At 33.2% G+C, this 21,074-nt stretch overlaps 1 protein-coding gene across 1 annotated transcript; it reads left to right on the top strand.

Annotated features, from left to right (window-relative positions):
* The first annotated feature begins 585 nt into the window (after positions 1–585).
* LOC133334759 (DDB1- and CUL4-associated factor 7) lies at positions 586–4,383 on the top strand. Its single transcript, XM_061543084.1, has 4 exons — positions 586–802; positions 868–1,327; positions 1,397–1,578; positions 4,109–4,383. The coding sequence occupies exons 1-4, from the start codon at positions 612–614 to the stop codon at positions 4,305–4,307; spliced, it is 1,032 nt and encodes a 343-aa protein (XP_061399068.1). The 5' UTR covers positions 586–611; the 3' UTR covers positions 4,308–4,383.
* The last annotated feature ends 16,691 nt before the right edge of the window (positions 4,384–21,074 follow it).

The raw sequence follows: 21,074 nt of genomic DNA, 5'->3' as shown, positions 1-21,074 counted from the left end.
GGAAATGGGAAATTAAACAAAAGACCGACCGACCTTCCTAAGCGATTATTGGCATTGTTGTGGTTGGTCAAGAGTAAGGGTGGAGGGAGAGGGGGTTAGTCTGTGTTTTATTTTTTTTTGTTGCAGCGATGCCATTGACCGTGGTGTAAACAGAAACAATCTTAGTTACATTGCATATTTTGCGATTGCTTCTATATTTTTTCAGCTAAGACAAAGGAATAAATAATTGTTGTCTGCGATTCTATTTACGACCACATGGATTTTAATTAATTTTATAATGTTCATATGGAATGAATCCATTAGTACATCTAAATGGTCAAGGAAAACTTCGAGTAGCCTAATAACAACATGCTGCTGTTATACATCCAAAAACCTAACCTAACTACAGGATGAACAAACAGAACAGTCTAGCAATGAGTCTGAAAGTAATTTGGGAAATAGGATTTTTATTTGTAAAATATAATTGATTCATTAGCATTATATTTAGTTTATGACGTATTATTTGGCAATCAGTGGCACAACAATTAGTTCTATTCTAAATTTAAAGTATCTATTATTTTTATTAGTATTCTATCATTTCATCTTTGGATTTTCAATCTACAGGTATAGTTATGTCTGCAACCGCCGGAAAACGGAAGGAAATCTACAAATATTTGGCACCATGGCCATTATATTCGATGAACTGGAGTGTGCGACCAGACAAACGATTTCGTCTGGCTCTGGGGAGTTTCATTGAAGAATACAACAATAAAGTGCAAATTATAAGTCTGGATGAGGAGACTAGCGAATTTAGTGCTAAAAGGTAATTTCACAAATTTAATGTTGTCTTTCCAAATGTCTGAATTTTAAAAACATTTTTATATTTAGCACTTTCGATCATCCATATCCTACAACAAAAATTATGTGGATACCCGATTCCAAGGGTATATATCCCGATCTTCTAGCCACAAGTGGTGATTACCTACGTGTTTGGCGTGCCGGTGAACCAGATACCCGCTTGGAATGTGTTCTAAACAATAATAAAAACAGTGATTTCTGTGCACCATTAACTTCATTCGATTGGAACGAAGTTGATCCAAATCTAGTTGGTACTTCATCGATAGACACAACCTGTACAATATGGGGTTTAGAGACGGGACAACCACATGGTCGCGTGTATGTGGCTGGACATGTAAAAACACAACTGATAGCCCACGACAAAGAGGTATACGATATTGCCTTTTCGCGGGCCGGTGGTGGTCGTGATATGTTTGCTTCAGTCGGAGCTGATGGTTCAGTACGAATGTTTGATTTAAGACATTTGGAGCATTCAACAATTATTTATGAGGTTAGTTAATTGCATTTGGATATCTGTGGTGATGACAAATAATGATTTTTTTGTTTGTTTCAACGATAGGATCCCACACATACTGCTTTACTGCGTTTGGCATGGAACAAACAGGATCCAAATTACTTGGCCACCGTAGCAATGGACTCGTGTGAAGTTATAATATTAGATGTCCGTGTTCCTTGTACACCTGTTGCAAGACTGAGCAATCATAGAGCGTGTGTCAACGGTATTGCGTGGGCGCCGCACAGGTAAATATTTATCGGATTTTATAATATTATGAGGGTAGAAGTGAAACATTTCTTTGTGCACATGTTTGTAAGATGCAAAAAAATATGCATAGAATCACTTTCTGAGTTGATTTATGCTTGCCCCTCTGTTGATGTTAAATTTTAAACAAAGTACAGGTCGCATTTATAATCCGATTTTAATGAAATTTGGAACAGCTGATTTATTTGGCCCAAGGACGTACCCTATTGAAGTTAGTGAAAATCGGTTTAGATTTAAAAATAGCTCCAATATATTTTCGTCCGATTTTATGTAAATGGAGCACCAAAGCCCATACATTTCTTTCGATGTGTACGAAATTTTGCATAGCGTACTGAATTGAGTCTAGAATGATTTATGCTAAGTTCTGTGAAAATCAATTCAGATTTACATATAGCTCACATACAGTAGCGTGCATTATAATAGCAGTTATTATATTGAACATACCATTTTGGTGTTCTTGATTTATAAACAAAAGAATTTAAAAAAAAGTTTTTTTACACTTATTTATTAGTTGCTTCATCTCAGTCTCAGTCCATAAAATGTTAGGCCACTTAAACAGAGGTGCTTTTTTGCAAATTTTAATCTTTTGAAGGTATGTATTTTTTTAAGTAGAGGTACTTTTCTGGGAGATCTAGCATACAAATTGTGATGCAGCAACAGTCTCCTGATTGTACATGCACTGGGATGGTCCGTGCGACGAATTTTTAGGTTTTCGAATGTCAAAAAGGTGTAAACGTCGAAAACGTCATATACCTGTAAAAAATGTAATAAATGTAGTAAACGTTATTTATTTGAATATCATTACCATATATAGGTATTTTGTAGAATATATATATCATTTTTATCATATATCATTTTTATATATATCTGACTATTCCTTACTGGAACTGATAAACAATTCCAAACTTTTTGGAGATGAAAATTTTGAAATTTGATATGGATTTGAGTAAAGCATACGTAATTTGATAATTTATTAACGGAAACAGCTATTTTGTCAAAAACCTAATGGTTTTGAGTAGGTTTCCGACGTTTCTGACGTATGTATTATACGTCGGATATGTAGGTCATTTACGTCACTGTTTCTGACGGACCATCTCTGTACATGCATGAACTCAAGGTTAGTTTTTTGTTTCAATTCCGTGGCAGATGATTTGGGCTCATCTCGGACTCTTCTTAAGATTCTTTTTTCATCAAATTGAGAGATTTTTCTATTTCGCTCACGCGTTTCTGGTTTGGGAGACTATTCTATGGCATTAGAGATCATTTTCGCAGAACAGCCAAACAGATCTTGTATAAATTTGTAAGTTTTTCCTTCAGAAATCAATTTTTGTATCAGTTCTCGTTTTTCTTTTGTGCAATGTTTTCCAGGACCCACTTTTCCAAACCTTTTTAAAATAAAGTGCACGTTTTTGGATTTTTTTAAAAATTATTATAAGCCACAAATATTCTGATCGCAAAAACAAACTAAAAACTTGAATATTAATGCGATTTTACACGTTTTCTTACTTCACTGCTATTATTATGCAAGCGAACATAAGAGAAAGGCAAACAAAAAATATCGGTAAAATTTTTCAGATTATTTTCATTCTTTAAATAGAAATGGCATAAAGTATGGAACAAAATAGCGATTAAAAAATGTAGAAAGAAATCAACTTTTACCATTATTTTATAAAATATCGCGCATATATTAAGAAACAGTACTGAACTGCTATTAATTTGCACCCTACTGTATATATTTTCGTCCGATTTTATGTAAATGGAGAACCATAGCCGCAACATTTCTTTCGATTGGCAAGAAATTTGGCATAGAATACTGAATTGAGTCTAGAAAGGTGTGTGCTAAGTTTCGTGAAATTGGTTCAGATTTATATATATATATAACTCACATATGTATTTTCTCCTATTTTACGTAAATGGTATACCAAAGCCCCTACATTTCTTTTGATTTGCACGAAATTTGGCATAGCGTACTGAATTGATCCTAGAATGATGTGTGCTAAGTTTTGTGAAAATCGGTTCAGCTCGGTTTAGCTCCCAAAAATTGTTTTCGTCCAATTTTATGGTACACTAAAGCCTCTATATTTCTTTTTCTGCAACACAAATGACCACTCAACTAACCACCAAAGCTTAGAATAAAGTATAAACTCCAATCAAACAAAAAGGATAACATTTTGGAGTTCAGTTGCCAATTGAATTTGAAATCACACAGTTACTATTAAACAATGTGTATTTTTTTACAACGGCAATTAATATATAATTTATTTCTAAGTATTAATAAGGACAATTTTTAATTTTCTGATGCTGCATTTCAATCCATGACAACAACATTGTATCTTTGTTAAACATGTTTAACTAAACATTTATATATATTTTTGAGTATTGTTTTATTGTGACGATATGCGAACTTTTGAATTCATAAATAGATTTGCACAACAGTTAAAAATTGAACCGACCCATTGCACCTTTTTGTGTTTGCAAAATTTATAATACCCTTTTTTATTTCTTTTTTAGTTCCTGTCATATATGCACTGCCGGTGACGATCACCAAGCACTGATCTGGGATATACAGCAAATGCCACGTGCAATCGAGGATCCAATTTTAGCGTACACAGCCGCCGAAGGTGAAGTCAATCAAATTCAATGGGGTGCAACGCAACCCGATTGGATTGCAATTTGCTATAACAAAGCATGTGAGATCTTGCGGGTCTAGAGACAACATAGAAATCGTCGCCGTAGCAATGCTCAAAGGACGTTGTATATTGGACAAGTTCTCATATATGCACCACCACCCCAACAACAAAAACAAAAACAACAACAACAGCCACAACCACAGCCACAACAAAATTTAATAATAATGAAACAAAAATCTTATATTAACTACTAATACTACTACTACTAACTATAACGATAAAGATAATTATTACTACGTACGTATAGTCAACAAAAAACAAAAAATATCATCGTCGTCGTAATCGTCACACTCATCGTCGTTATTGTCGCTATGAAACGAATGAACAATGAACGATAGACATAATAATATTTTCAAAGCGAAATCTTAACAATCGACACTTCGTGTGTGTGTGATATTTTTTTTTTATTTGCACACCAGAATAAACTCGAAAAAAAAACAAATCAGTAAAATAGAATTAAAATTGGATAGAGCAAAAATACCATACAAAAGCAAATACACATTAACACCACGTAGAAACAAAATAACAGACAACGTTTTACATTTGTTTTCCTCTTTGTTTGCCAAAATTTGAAATAAAAAAAAAATTAAAAAGAAAAAAAAATCGACAGCTAAATGAGAAAAATCCAATCGCAAAAGTAAAAACCATTCAGCGAATCTGTAAAGTTCTAAAAAATGTTTGTATTTTATTTTGAACATTATAATTTTAAGCGATTTAGTTGTTTATTTGTAAGTTTAAGAATAACAATAGTTTGCAAATTATTTATATACATTTCTATTTATATGTTAATTTTTAAGTGTAAAAAAACAAAACAAACAAATATATATTAATTACAGATCGTGGACAATTTAGTTGAAATGCTCACAATAAAAAACACATACATTATTTTTTGTTTTTATTTTCATTTATTATGTTTGGTTTCAAAATGAAATTGAATTTGACAAAATCAATAAATAAAAAAGTAACTAAATCGGTTTCAATTACAAAAAAATTAACAATTATAGTTTTTAAGGAATACTATTGAGAGAACGGATCTTCGTTTGAAATCATAGTTTCGAGGAGTATTAGAAATTAAATAATTTCGCAAACAACTTTTCACAATAAAACATATTTTATTCATGTCTATATTCTCATTTTATAATTATAGTAATAATTATTATTTTTGTATTTATCAAAATGAGTCTCCAAATTGTATGTTTCAAAAATACAACACTAGCCTCTAGGCGTAGAATTACGGACAATAGAAATCTATGCCGCTAATTGTGGACAGATAACATACGACAGTAAACATTTTTTTTGTGTGAGCTCATCGATCACCAACTTTGTATGGTGTCAATGATTTTAGGTACTTTGTAGCAGTCCAACAGTTGATACATAGTGATGGGTATAATTTGGACATTTTTTTATGCGATACCAATTTGACTTCAAGAGAAATTAAAGTAGCATGCCCAAATATGTCAATAGAAGTTCAAAATTCCTCTCATATTTATCATACAAAATTGTATTGCAATTAAAACCGTTTTAGTTATTTTGTCTTCTAGTTTTTATTTAAAACCAAAAATCACAAAAATTTAATTCTATTTCAGTTTTTCTTTACTATAAACACAAGCAAATATGCTACAAAATAAAGTTTGAAATAACACGAACAACAAGAACAAAAAATAACCAATAAATTTTTTATACAACAACAACAACAAAAATCCTACCTCGTTTTCCATTAAGGATTATTTGAAATGAAAACAAAAAACAAACAAACAAAAACCAAAAAATAAAAGAAATTCAAATAAGAAATGCAAAATTTTTTAAATTAAGTAAAACAAAAAAGAGAAGAAAAGTAATACTGGAAGAAAAAAAGAATTGAACATTTAGCCTTATTTACTAAAAGAAAACCAGAAGAACAACAAACCAACAGAAATAACAACAACAACAAGACGAAGAAGAACAAAACCAAAAAATCATTTTCAGCTACTACGGCAGGATAAGGGACTATCTTATTCATTTCACAATAGTTTGTTTATAATTTTATTTATTAAATTGAAAAAGAAAAAAATGAAACAACAACAGCAACAACATAAAACATAAATTATTTAAAAAGTAAACAAAAGACAGAAATTATAATATTAATGTAACAAACAAACAAGAACTAAAGACATATTAATGCAGCTTTTTTTATAACTTCTAAAACCACAATATATTTTATATTTTGCAAATGAACAAAACAAACCAGTAAGGAAAGTAGTAAAGTCGGACGGGGCCGACTATATGATACCCTTCACCACTATGGGTATATTAAACAGGACTATCAACATGAAATTGGATGAAATAAAATATGTGATATTTATCTAAATGTGAGTCTACCTAGATCTATCCATAAAATATGTAAATCGATTTCAAACAAATATAAATAGGTCATCCGTTGGGCTATGTCTGTACTTCTAGAAAACGCACGAAACATTATATGGGAGCTATATCTAAATCAGGACCGATTTTCATAAAACTTGGCAATAACGTACTTCTAGGCTCAATTAAGTACGTTATGCCAAATTTCCTGCAAACCGAAGGATATATAGGGACTTTGGGGCACCATTTACATGAAATCGGACGAAACTATATATGGGAGCTATATCTAAATCTAGACCGATTTTCTTGAATCTTGGCAGACATCACTCTAGGCTTAATTCAGTACGTTATCCCACTAATTTAGTACGTTATGCGACTTTGGTGCACCATTTACATGAAATCGGTCGAAACTATATATAGGAGCTATATCTAAATCTGGACCGATTTCCACGAAACTTGGCAGGTATCATTCTAGGCTCAATTCAGTACGTTACGCCAAATTTCGTGCAAATCGAAAGATATATAGGGACTTTGGGGCTCCATTTACATGAAATCGGACGAAACTATATATGGCAGCTATACCTAAATCAGGACCGATTTTCATGAAACTTGGCAGACATCATTCTAGGCTCAATTAAGTACGTTATGCCAAATTTCCTGCAAATCGAAGGATATCTAGGGACCTTGGGGCACCATTTACATGAAATCGGACGAAACTATATATGGGAGCTATATCTAAATCTGGACCGATTTTCACGAAACTTGGCAGACATCATTCTAGACCTAAATGATTACGCTGTACCAAATTTCGTGCAAATCGAAGGATATATAGGGACTTTGGGGCACCATTTACATGAAATCGGACGAAACTATATATGGCAGCTATACCTAAATCAGGACCGATTTTCATGAAACTTGGCAGACATCATTCTAGGCTCAATTAAGTACGTTATGCCAAATTTCCTGCAAATCGAAGGATATCTAGGGACTTTGGGGCACCATTTACATGAAATCGGACGAAACTATATATGGGAGCTATACCTAAATCAGGACCGATTTTCATGAAACTTGGCAGACATCATTCTAAGCTCAATTAAGTACGTTATGCCAAATTTCCTGCAAATCGAAGGATATCTAGGGACTTTGGGGCACCATTTACATGAAATCGGACGAAACTATATATGGGAGCTATATCTAAATCAGGACCGATTTTCATGAAACTTGGCAGGTATCATTCTAAGCTCAATTCAGTACGTTATGCCAAATTTCCTGCAAATCGAAGGATATCTAGGGACTTTGGGGCACCATTTACATGAAATCGGACGAAACTATATATGGGAGCTATATCTAAATCTGGACCGATTTTCACGAAACTTGGCAGACATCATTCTAGACCTAAATGATTAGGCTGTACCAAATTTCGTGCAAATCGGATGATATATAGGGACCGTTTACATTAAATCGGTTAAATATATATATGGGAGCTATATCTAAATCTGAACCGATTTTTCCCAATTTCAATAGGGTTCGTCCTTGGGCCGAATAAGTGACCTATGCCAAATTTCATCCAATTCGGATTATAAATGCGACCTGTACTTTGTTTACAATTTAACATGGACAGACAGACGGACAGACGGACAGACGGACGGACGGACGGACGGACATGCATAAATCGACTTAGAAAGTGATTCTATGCATGTTCTCAAAAGGAACCATGTGTCTATCTCGTTTCCTTTTGCCTGTTACAAACATATGCACAAAGACATAATACCCTGTACCACAGTGTGGTGAAGGGTATAAAAACGAAAAAAAACCAAATAACAGATATCCAACAAAACAAAAAAGAGAGGAAAACCAAAAAACAGACATCAATAATGAAACAAGAAGAACATGACAGTTTCCTGGAAATAGTTGTTCGCCATAATTTACTGTACTAATTGCAATTATAAATATATTCAAATAATCTCAGATTTTAGACTGAATTGAAATCAGGGCAATATCACCAAATTCACAGAAGTCAGTTGGATGATATCAGGTGTTTATTTATTATAAATATTTCATTAAAAATTCAAATTCAATTAATGTAATCCATAATCTTATCCTACATTTCCAACATAAATATAATTATTTGATTTATTAGAATTATGCATCTGATTGCGTTTATTTATATTAATCGTATATTTATTTTTTTCCAATTGGAAACATTTTTATTTTAATTTTTATTTAACAGAACATGTTTAACAAATTGATCAAGTAAAACCAACAAAAAAGCATTTTACATTTCGTGTATATATATGTTTGTAGTGTAACACTTTTTCACATATAAATCTGATTTGATCAGATAATCACATTAAATCTCTATTTCATCAGACAAATTAATAAAAATAACAAGAAAAAAACAAAATTGGCTCTTTTATATCAAAATTTTTTATTGGACTGTAGGATATATTTGTTGTGATATCGCGTGTTTATGATGTTTGATGAAAATTGACTGAGAAATAGAATAAGCTTCAAACATTTTTACGAAATGGCAGTTTTGAAAGCGCTCATCAAAAAAGGAAATTTTAAAGACAATAGTTTTAAACTATTGTCTTTAACATTTCCTTTTTTGATGAGATTTGCTTGGAGGCATTCAAAAGTACTTATTTCTGATAATTAATTTATGCATCTAGAGAGAATAATAAAAATGCCATTGTATCCATGGTATTTTTAATTCATTTTCAAAAAATTTAAAAAAAAACTCGGTAATTTTTGACATGACACATCCAATAAGGTAAATGCACAAGCAATCAAATAAATTGTAGTACAAAGTTGTTATTTAAAAAATATCTGCGTTTATAACATTTTTAGACAATTTACAATATTTTGGTTGTACTAAAATTTATTGTCGAATAAAAACTCACTCTATATCGACTTTCAAAGTTCGCCTCTAAGTTACAAGACGTTTTGTAGTTTTTAACTTGACTTGACATTTTCTGAAACAAATGGACGTAACTACAACACAATTGTAGTACAAGAAAGTGAATAATAATTATCCGATTGAGACTAAAATTTGTACAGCGTACCAAATTGAGTCCGGAGTGGCGTATGTTTAGTTTTGTTGAAATCGGTACAGACTTAGACATAGCTCCCACACATATTTTCGTCAGATTTTGTGTAAATGGTGCATTAACGCCAATTTATTTTTAGACTATAATTTTTTTTAACAAATTTAGTTATTTATTTTAATGGCAGTCAAAACAATTAAGTAAAAACGTGAATTTTTTGTTAGTTACGCCTTTTTGCATTTATCAAATAAACCCACTTGTAGTTACGTCTTTTTGTTTTTTGTTAATAGAAGCTCCTTTTTTTGACCGCAGACGTGTAAAACTTTGTCAACACATGTAGTTTATTGACATTCACAATATTCATTCAAAAAGTCAATTTTCAATTTTTTTGTTAGTTACGCCTTTTTGCATTTTAGTTAACGATATACAGTTTCGATCGATTTTATGTTAATGTTGCACCAAAGACATTAAATATTTCTGCGAAAGCTTTAAAACTTTGCACATGGTACTTTTCCACCCAGTGGGAAACAAAAATACCTAAAAATACCGCTATATGGGGGCTACCATAAAAAAATGGCCGATATATCTCATTTTGAATATCAAACATGCCAGAAGTAACATTAATATAAGTTCAGAATTTCTATCTTCAATATTAAGAGCTTCAGTTTTTTACAGGAGTGTAGTTAAGTTCGTTTGCATTAATAAAAACATGCATTAATACGTCCGTTTGAATTTCTTTAATTAGATCGCTATTTTTGACGTTAGATCTCCAAATTTTTTAGTATGAACATGTAGTTTAATTAGACGAACAATAATCAAACAAAAAGTCAATTTCGAATTTTTTTGTAGTTACGACCGTTTGCATTTATGATGACGATATGGAGTTATCAATTTTATTCCAAAAATATTGCACGACTGTACATCCATCAATCTTGAGTTTTATATTATACATATTTTTACCCATTGTACGAATTTGGGATCCATCGGTTCACTCCTTATGGACATTTTGAAACAATCTAATTTCATAAGAAACTGAATGGTTTATGCAATTTGAACCATATATTGCACATCGTATTTATATTTATATGTAGGCTTTGTGAATAAATATATTATTTTGGGGAAAAAGAAATCCATTATTTTTATACGAAGTATGCTTATTTAACATGCTTCGGAATGTCTGATTTGTGCCAAATATGCACCGTATTGTTGCCATGGTAAAGGTAACTTCATAATGCCTCTCTCATAGAAGTCCTGCTCTGTATTTGCAAAAAACTCTAGTAGTCGATTTTCACAATCTTTCCTAGATACCAATTTTTTGCAATGTAATAAAAATATGATAATCGTTTGGTGCCAAGTCCGGACTGTATGACGGATGCATTTAAACTTCCCATCCAAGCTCCCGAAGTTTCTGGCGAGTCATTGAAGATGTGTAGGGCTTAGTGTTGTCCTGGTGGAACACGACACCTCTCCTGTTGGCCAATTCTGGCCGTTTTTGGTTAATTGCTATATTCAATCCAGTTGTTGACAGTAGAGATCAGAGTTAAGCGCTTGGCCATATGGAAGCAACTCATAATGAAAAATTCCCTTCCTGGCCGCTCTTTGACCACGATCGTTTTCGCTCAGGGTTATCTTATGTGATCCATTTCTTATCTCCAATCACCATCCGTTTGTGAAATGGGTTTATCTCATTCCGTTTGGCCAAGGCCTCGCAGATCCATTCTATTTTTTCTGTTAATTGGTGTGGCACCCAAACATTGAGTTCCTTTTTGTGTAAATTTTTTTTAGCTCCTGGGCGATGTTACGACTGCTAACATGCCGGTCAACTTCGATCATTTCTCCGATTTTATCGACATTTTCGACGACCCTGCCAGAGGATATTTTAATGGTTATACCACCAATAGACGCATTTATATGTTCTCTATCCAGAATTTTGAGTTATAGCCGATAATTTAAAATAGCATGTTGATGATAGGATTGGAAAATATTAGTCTGGCCTTTAACCTAATTGGTTGCAATTTGTTATTTAAAATTCTTATTGGATGTGAAATGTTTGTATCAAAACTAAAATATTGACTTCAGTTTCGGGGTAGACCCCATATATACCGAAACCCCATTATTCAGAATTTCGGAGATCACATTTTTCAACCAAATCGGATATATTTAATATTTAGTTAAGGTGTGGCATAGTTTATGCCCATTACACATAAAATCGTACGCATGACTTAAGCTACCACCCTGAGGAAGCTTGAACACTTGTTTCAACCAATTTGGGACCAATTTAATGTTTTGTGTTATCATTGAGTAGAAAATGTCCGCGACAAAAATTATAAACATTGGCCCCCATATAATTTTATTTGGTATTTTGGGAGTTTGGTCACGTTTTTTTTACCGAATTCACTGTAATTTGATTTTCAGGTTCTCATGGGGTGACGAATCTTCCCACTAAACGTGATCAATATTGGTTTACTTTTTAGGGAATCCCAATTCCCACATGGACACATGCTTCAATAACATTGGCTGTAATTTTATATTTCTGATTCTGATTGAGTAGGAGTACTGCATACCAATTATTGGACCAATATTCCGGGTAAATAATGGTAAATAAATTCCGGGTATATAATGGTACAACCATTATTCGGTATTTTCGGGGATTTGGGCATGTATTACAAACTAATACCTATGGGGTGTCAAATCTTCCTACCAAAAGGTATCAATTACAGTTCACGGTTTGGTATAGCTCCCATAGAACGTTACCATCCCATTTTCGGTATTTTCAGGATTTTAGACACAGGGTTCTGGAAGGCTGACTTATAAACAAATTGTAATATAAAAGTTATGATTTCTTTTAGAGAGTAACAGATTTTTAACCAAATTTTCTCATGGGAGTGGCTATAATTGGACATATCGGATTCCTGGTGAATAAATTAAAAAAGTCCCGTTTAAGTTTTCCAACTAGAGTGTCAGTAATTTCGAACACAATTTTTTCCGAACATGAAGAACCTACTGTCACAAACCAAAATAACATATTCCTCATATAAACGTCACGATGGGCTTAAGCATAGTTTTGGAACTGGCGGATGCCAATGCACAAATCAATCCAATCGGTTCCAAATTTTAATTTAAACATAGCTTATTTTGTATCCGCATTGTGCGAAGTTAATAGCCCTTCTTCGTATCAGAGCCAGATGTCCCAATGACTAGAATTCACAGCAACAACGAAAAATTAAATAATTTTGTAGGTTTGTGTGCTCAAAAGAGTTTTTTGCGCCACGTAAAATGGGCCCTATACACATGTTTTAGTATAATGGTCATATTTCGACTATCTGGATTAATCAGGGTACAGGGCGCAGTTATGTAGCTATTGTAAATGATTTTTTGTACGAAGATCTGACCAAGGGTTTTAAGGATGGACTGGAATGTTAAACATGTCAAAAACTGTAATCATTTTTGTTCAAAAAGGAGTTGTAGGAAGTTTCAGAAGCATTTTTTTGTTTCACATATTTTTAGTTTTTAAAATGATGCCAAGGGTATACGTATTTGATAATTGAATATTATTGAACCATCATAGAAAACCAAAATGCTTTTCAAAAAGCTTTTTTACTTTTTTCATTACATGGTACAATTATAAAAGGTAACAGCAAATCCCAGCTGATTTGATTCCAACGTAATACTTGTGTCAATATGAATTTGACAAATTATGTTTTTAAAAATCACCCAACAGGAAAATTGGGAACGCATACAATTTGAAATTGTTCTTTATTAAATGTGCTCCCGTATTCAATTTACTCAATCTGCCTGCTGGGAAAGTTTCAGGAAGCAAATCTTTCTTCAAGGATAACTCACTATTCCCAGCATTTTCATATGTGTTATACATATATGTGGCAATGGCACAATTAAAGGAAAGATGTGGACGCGATAGAAATATAAATTTGAAAGATTTTCATTCATGTTTTTCAATTTGTATTTTGAGGATTCGAAAATATTTCATTTTCAAAATAAAAATAATTTGATGATAATTTGTTTGTTTGTTTACATTTTTCTGTCAAATGAGTTGACACTAGTAGAACTTACAACAACAAATTTCCATGTGGTTGTTGTGTCGTTTTTTGTACAACAACACTTGCTGTTACCTTCTATTATTATACCATGTTTTCATTAGTAAAATAAATGTTTCCTTATTAAGTTCCAAGTCAGTGTTGCTATTGAGTTTTACTTAGAACCTAGAGAAATAAAAAATTCTAAAAAAGTATTTTTTGTTTAAATATTATATCTGTTATATGATATATTTTAAAAATATAATGCATTAATAAAAAACAACAAAATTGTTGTTACAAATATTTCCAGGACGATGTCTTCTTGGCGCTGACCACCAATTACATGCTCTTTTTTATTTTCAATTTTTTTTTATTTTTTATATTCCTAACAAAAATCTGACTGCGTTATTGAATTCAATCCAATAACAACAATTCCCAATAAGAAATAAATAAAAACAAATTCATTAAACAATAAATACAATACAACATACATACATGCATATATATTTTTATTATACATTATTTAATAACAATTTCACACACAGAATTGTGAATTTAATGGAAATCGAACATGAAAAGGATGCTTCAAAAAATTAAGAAAATTGTTTTTTTTTTTTTGAACAGAAATATAGGCAATTTGACTTGAACAATATGTGTATGTGTCCTTATTATGTTAGATTTCGATTATAAGTCACAATATCTTCATGCATTATACAATATATTGTACATAGATCTAGATATATACTTTATATTTGTGGTTATACCATGAGGAAATAAGATTCAAATTATTACTTGTTATTATAAAATTCATATCAATACTTTGTTTTTTGACTTATTCGGCTTTCTGTTTAAATCAAGAATTCAAAACGTGTTCAATATAGTAACACGTCAGAGCAGAGTCCGATTTTTTTTTGCAATTACCATTTCGGTTCGTTCGTTGTAGAGGAAAACTCCATAAAATTAAGTATTTTGATGATATTACGTTTTGTATTAATTATATTGCGTCATTTTTCGATTAATTCACTTTTTCCCTATTCATATTCTTTTCAAAATGTCAAAGAAAGATCTTTAAGACTCGTGGTATAATTTCGAATATGTTGTACTTAGGTTATTTACACTTATTTTTTAAAAAACCAAAACAGAGATCACAGACATTAGACTTGTAATAATTATTTATTTTATAAAAATCGATTTATTCTTAAGGAGAAATAATAACGGAAATAAAATAACGTTTATCTTATAAAAACCATAAGAGACAAAAACAAAAATAATTATTAAAAAATAGCAGCAGCAAACAAAATAAAAAACGAGAACAAACACACATCAATAGAACTGATACATTACGTTTAAGGATATAAAACAAAAACAAAACAAATATTCATTATTATTATTATTAACCTCCACTATAATTTAGTAATAACGATTAAGGCCCCCAATACATACATGCAAAAATACACACATCTCCAATACAAAGGATCAAATATATACAACAAAAATATAACAACCTTTCCAATTGACAATGAAACACCACAAACAAATACATACATACACACATGTATACACCCACTCTCATATGCCCGCCCATATGTAAAGACAAAACACATCCAAACTACTAACCAACCCACAATGTCAACTACAAAACAACAACCAACAACAATATCCACAACTAACAAAAAACAACAACAATTAGATTAACAATAACCACAACCACAAAAGCAGCAACAACAAACAATTCTATCCTGCGAGAGAGAAAATAAGATTGTGTACACAAATTTAGAAGACAACAAAATAAACATTGTAATAAAATAATAATAATAATTATAATAATAAATAACAAAAAACGAACAACAACAACAAAAAACCAAAAAAGGCAAATGAAATAATATCCCCCAAAAAAGAAGAAAAAGAAAACAAAGAAAGAAAATTTGAAATAAAACATTCTATCCATAGATGCGTTGTGTTTTTATTATTCTATCTACCTTTGTATATAGGCAGGTCAAATTGGTTAATTTTAAAATTCTGCAACCACGAAATTATATATAGTTTAGCTATAATTTTGAAATTTGGCACATATATTTGCACGATTCGTAGGATATGTTGTAAGATTTTCGTCGCATCATCTAACCGAGATGATTATAATTTTGCGTTACGAGTTCTAGGTTAGGAGGAGGGTGTGAAATTCTAAGAATTTTGTCAATATAGGTCCACATGTGGTTGAAGGATTTAGCTGCATATTCTCACAATGTGAAATTTTGCATTCTAGGTTGGGAAAAACATCTTCGCAAAAAATACTTTTTTTCAAATCCTATTTAGGATATGGCGTCGGGTTAATTGCCCACACTCGGAAAACACTCTTACTATGGAAAACGATCCCCGCAAACGTATAAAGGATCACGATCTGCGAATCTGCACTTGGAATGATCGCACGTTGTACAGAACAGGGGCAGCGGATGTACTCTAGAAGTACTAAGCCGATATTATTGCCTTACAGGAAATGCGATGGAAAGGGACAGGCGTAAGTAAATCAGATGATTACGCACTAAATTATAGCTGCCATGAAACGACACATAAATTTGGCTGCTTAACAGGAGAATAAAAGATCACGTCTCCACATTCGCTCCTGTAGATGGGCGAATTGATATAATCCGTATTAAAGCGAAGTTCGTCTACATCAGTCTTATTTGCGCCCATGCTCCGACGGAAGACAAAGATAAGCAGATCATATTTTACAGGCGCCAAGAAACAGCATATTACCACTGCCCTGGCCATGGCATTAAAATTCAGCTAGGAGATTTTAATGCAAAAATTGGAAGGGAAAATATTTTTGGCCCCATCGTTGGAATATTCAGCCTCCTTGAAGAAACATCCGAGTTTGATTGACTTCGCGGCAGCAAAAACATGGTAGTTAGCTGCACTAGCTTCAAGCACCTCGATATACACTAGGCCACCTGTATTTCTCCTGATCAAGCAACGAGAAATCAAATTGATCAAGTTGTAATAGACGAAGGCATTCATCCAGTGTATTCAATCGATACGAGGAGCGAATATCGATTCGGACCACTACTTTATAGAAGCCAAGGTTCGCACTCGTCTGAATGTAGCAGCAAAGGTGCGATCTACCACAACACGGAAACTCGACGTCGAAAAGCTGCAAACACAACAGGTAGCAAAGGGCCTACTCTGCTCAACTTAACCAACTGCTTGACGAACACACTTCTTGTCCCGATAATAGTATAGAAGCAGAATGGCAAAGAATTGCCCACTCCCTACAAACTGCAGCAAAAGGAACACTTGGGTATCAGGAATGTCGTAATTCTACTGATGTGAAAAAATGCAGCGAATAGGCATCCCTGCAGACAAGAAAAACGTGAGCAAATCGAGATGTACAGGAGTCAGCATGAAGTCTGGAAATTTTAGCAACGAGTAAAACACCAAACCAAAAGCTTTGGTGCCGACACATCATTCTGTAGAGATGAAGAAGGAAACCTGGTGACAGATACAGACAGCGTGTTGATGGTCTGGAAGGAACATTTTGAAAAGCTTCTGGTATCAAATAGTGGCGGCGAAGAAGATACCCCAGAACCAATAAGAGATAACGGTATATAGTGTATACCACCTAGCACAGATGACGTCAGAATAGCAATCAATCGGCTGAAGAGTAATTAACTATTTAAAATTGTTAAAAATTAAAAAAATATATTCAAGACTGGTGGTCAGATGTTGGTAAGGAGCATTGGTACAATTTAGCTAGAGGAATGCATGCCCAATGATTGGTACCTCAGCATCCTGTGTCCCGTGCACAAAAAAGGAGACAAGACGATATGTGCCAACTATAGAGTAATTAGTCTTCTTCCCATCGCATATAAAGTGTTGTGTGAACGTCTGAAGTCAATGACATTATTAGACCATACCAATGTGGCTTCAGACCTGGGAAATCACTCTGCACCAAATCCTGGAAAAGACCTACGAAAAACACATCTACACATTCCACCTTTTCGTCGACTTTAAAGCCGCATTCGCCAGCCCTATCCGTTCAGTGGTATTTAAAGTCGTGTCTGCGCTCGGCATTCCTGCAAAATTAATACCGCTATTCAGGATATCTTTAAGCAGTTAAAGTCGGAAATGACCTATCGGGGCCCTTCAATACCGAACGAGGATTCAGACAAGGTGACAGTTTGGCGTGTGATCTTTTTAACATCCTGCTGGAAAAGGTCATACGAGACGCTAAGGTGAACAGAAATGACACTCTGTACATCAAACAACACATGTTACTCGTCTACGCCGATGACATCGATATAATGGGTCGAACATTGCTAGAGGTAACAGCCACCTTTGAACAAATTGAGGAGTCTGCTAAAGTGGGTCTGGCAGTAAACGGCGAGAAGACCCAGCGGATGGTATCAACGCACATGACGTCCAGTTGACTCGGACTAACAGCTTCGAGGTAGTCAAAGATTTTATGTACTTTAGTACCGCCATAAATAACACTAATGACATTAGGATAGTGTTGGCCAACAGATGCTACTATTCTCTAAGTATCTAAGCAGTTTAGAAACAAGGCCACCTCCCGCCAGACCAAACTCACATTCTACAAGACGCTGATACTACCCGTGTTGTTATATGGGTCTGAAGCATGGGTACATGCGCAAGCAAATGAGGCAGCTCTTGGGGTGATTGAGAGAAAAATTCTCCGAAAAATTTACGGCTCGCGCTTTTTAAGCTCGGCGTTCTGTAACAAGCTAGGTAAATAAGTAGGTAAGGATAGTGTATTATTATATCTTTCAGACCAGTTTAATCAATTGTGAGGTCTGACAAGCTGTGCATGGATCTGTTAATAAATATTTTTGATGGTTTAGTTTTCCTTTTTTAATTTAATTTTTAAAATAAAAATAAATTGTAAACGAACTTAACATTTGGCTCCCATAATCGCCGACATTTTTCAATATTTATTGTAGCTTACTATGAATTAAAACAAAACACATACATTGGAGCCGCAGCCACTCACACAGATTTGTATAACCCTCCAATATAAGTTGCAATGTATATTGAATTTATCATTCCGTTTGCAACACCTTGAAATATTTATCGAAGACCCAATAAAGTATATATATTTGAGATAAGTATACAATTCTATGTCGTTTTATGTATGTCCGGCTGTCAGTCTGTTATGAAAACGATAGAGTTTGCCCATACACTGTTGCTACTCCTAGAATGTATGGTATTTAAAATGGGTTACATCGGTCCACTTTTGAGAATACCCCCCATTTAACGGTATGCCCATTATTCGATTATTCGATTTTATTTAATTCGAATCTACTCTAATTCTAGAATGTTCCTACAAAATTTCAAGTGAAAATCTCAAGAACTCTTGAAGATATAGCCGTTTTATTGTGTCAGCATCAAGTGACGGCAAGAGTGATTCTCAAACTTTAAACGCATTTTTCTCAAAACGAATGGCGGGCACGATAACTCAAATACTAATAATCCAATCGGTTTCAAATTTTGACACGTTTCTCTGGGAGTGTGTAGCTCTCGTATGAACTAGGATAAAGCCAATCGGTGAAGATCTTCCTTATTTTTTAACTTAGTTTGTGGTAAAAAATAGGCGATATTCCAAAAGAAATTTTCAAAGTTCCGCCATTTTGTTAATTGTTGTGCGAAGTCAATAATCCTAGTTCATACGAGAGCCAGATATGTCCTCTTTCTAACACCGTTGGAATTTTCGGATTCCGATGTTCCAGTGAGGAGTTATCATGCCCGCCATCGAAAATATGGACTTCTCTTTGAACCCAAAAAACAACAACAAATCTTGGAAAATTATTTTTCTTCCTTTTTAAATCTTCAAATATATATGTGCCAAGTTAGAAACCTTAACAAGCATTGGTATTGATTTACCAGCCCATTTAAATAAAAAATCAAGAATGGGGGGGGGGGGGGGGGGTTCCCTTAATTGACTGTTCTTTGGTAGATTGAGTTCCCATTGGATTGCAGATCTCCTTACAAAAATTTTGGATAGCACACAGTATTTTTTAGGATAGTCTCTACACAACGGCGCTCCCATTTTAGGTATTTTGGGAATATTGAGAACGAATTGGCTCTAATTTGGTTCTCATTGGGTGTCAAATCATCCCATCAAAAATTTACCATGCCATAGCTCTCTCATGAACTGTTTCTGGTATTTTAATTGTCCACCTGCACTTCAACAGCCATCTTAATTCCGAATTTCAGAATTCCAGTTCTATCCGTTCACTCAAATCCAAATATCACCAAATGTAGTACCAGTGCGAACAGTCAACTTAACTCCAAATTTCAGGATTCCCGATCTATCGGTTCATCCAAAATTCAAATAGTACCATTTAGTACATATAATTACGAATTTTAAAAATTACCTACCTAATTGTACAATGCAATAGTTATTTGTATTTTCAAATTTCTGTCTTCCAGATCTATCAGTTCACTCAAATTGTACTAAATTTAGTAGCATTTAGTACTTTTCGTACACATATGTACGAATGTCCAAATGTGACTACATAATCATACCCTCCGACGGTAATGTTAATTTCAAATTTCAGGATTCCAGCTCCATCCGTTCCTTCAAATTAAAATTGTACACAATTTAGTACTTTTAGTATACATGAATACACACTTCTGGAAATTTAAATCTGCCTTCTTCTCAACCTTGATTTGCTTTCCATTTTTTTTGCTCAAATCGTTCACATGCTACGAAATTGTACCAAATTTAGTAAAAACCCCTTTGGTAATTTGCAAAAACCCTTTGGTACATCTATTCTACACTCCATTAGTGACCCTCATTCCAAATGTAAGAGTTATAGCTCTGCTGGTTCACCAAATACAAATGGTATCGCATTTAGTATTTTCATGCCGTTCTAGTACGAATTCCAAAAATCTGACTCCTTTGGAGTAAGAGTGACCCTCACTTCAAATATTATTGCAGATATAATGCAAATCGTCTTGTTTCCTTCCTTCCCCTTTGAAACCGCGTGGCGCGTATTAGATGAATAAAGTTTTAAAATTTTCTAGGTTTTGCTATATCTCCCAAAAATATATTTATAGGATTTTTCTTTAAGTGATTTTCAACATAAAACGTCTTTCTTCTCTTTAGGTTTATTGATGAAGTTCGCAGAACATTTAATGTATTTTTATGGTCATATGTATATAATTTATGATTTCAGGATCCTGTTGGGCGCCAAATTTAATAAAAACTAATAAAACTGATAAAATATTGAGCAAAAATCGTCACACAACCAACTCAATTCAAGAAATGTCAAAAAACCGAACTAAAGGTTTTTTATACCGATCACTCGATGAATGTGAAAAGAAGCGAAAAAAAATCAAAAAGACATAT

This window comes from Musca vetustissima, unplaced genomic scaffold, assembly GCF_032173495.1.
Source record: "Musca vetustissima isolate MV318-11 ecotype Yass unplaced genomic scaffold, APGP_CSIRO_Mvet_v1 utg94192, whole genome shotgun sequence".
Classification (NCBI taxonomy): domain Eukaryota; kingdom Metazoa; phylum Arthropoda; class Insecta; order Diptera; family Muscidae; genus Musca; species Musca vetustissima.
Note: the sequence above shows the minus strand (reverse complement) of the source record. Positions and strands in the feature narration are given on the sequence as shown.

What these genes read in the sequence shown, in the direction of transcription:
- LOC133334759 (XM_061543084.1), top strand. Translation starts at nt 612, where the DNA reads ATGTCTGCAACCGCCGGAAAACGGAAGGAAATCTACAAATATTTGGCA. An exon ending in AGCGAATTTAGTGCTAAAAG is followed by an intron (nt 803 to 867) that starts GTAATTTCACAA and finishes TTTTATATTTAG; the next exon opens with CACTTTCGATCATCCATATC. An exon ending in ATTGCGTGGGCGCCGCACAG is followed by an intron (nt 1,579 to 4,108) that starts GTAAATATTTAT and finishes TTTCTTTTTTAG; the next exon opens with TTCCTGTCATATATGCACTG.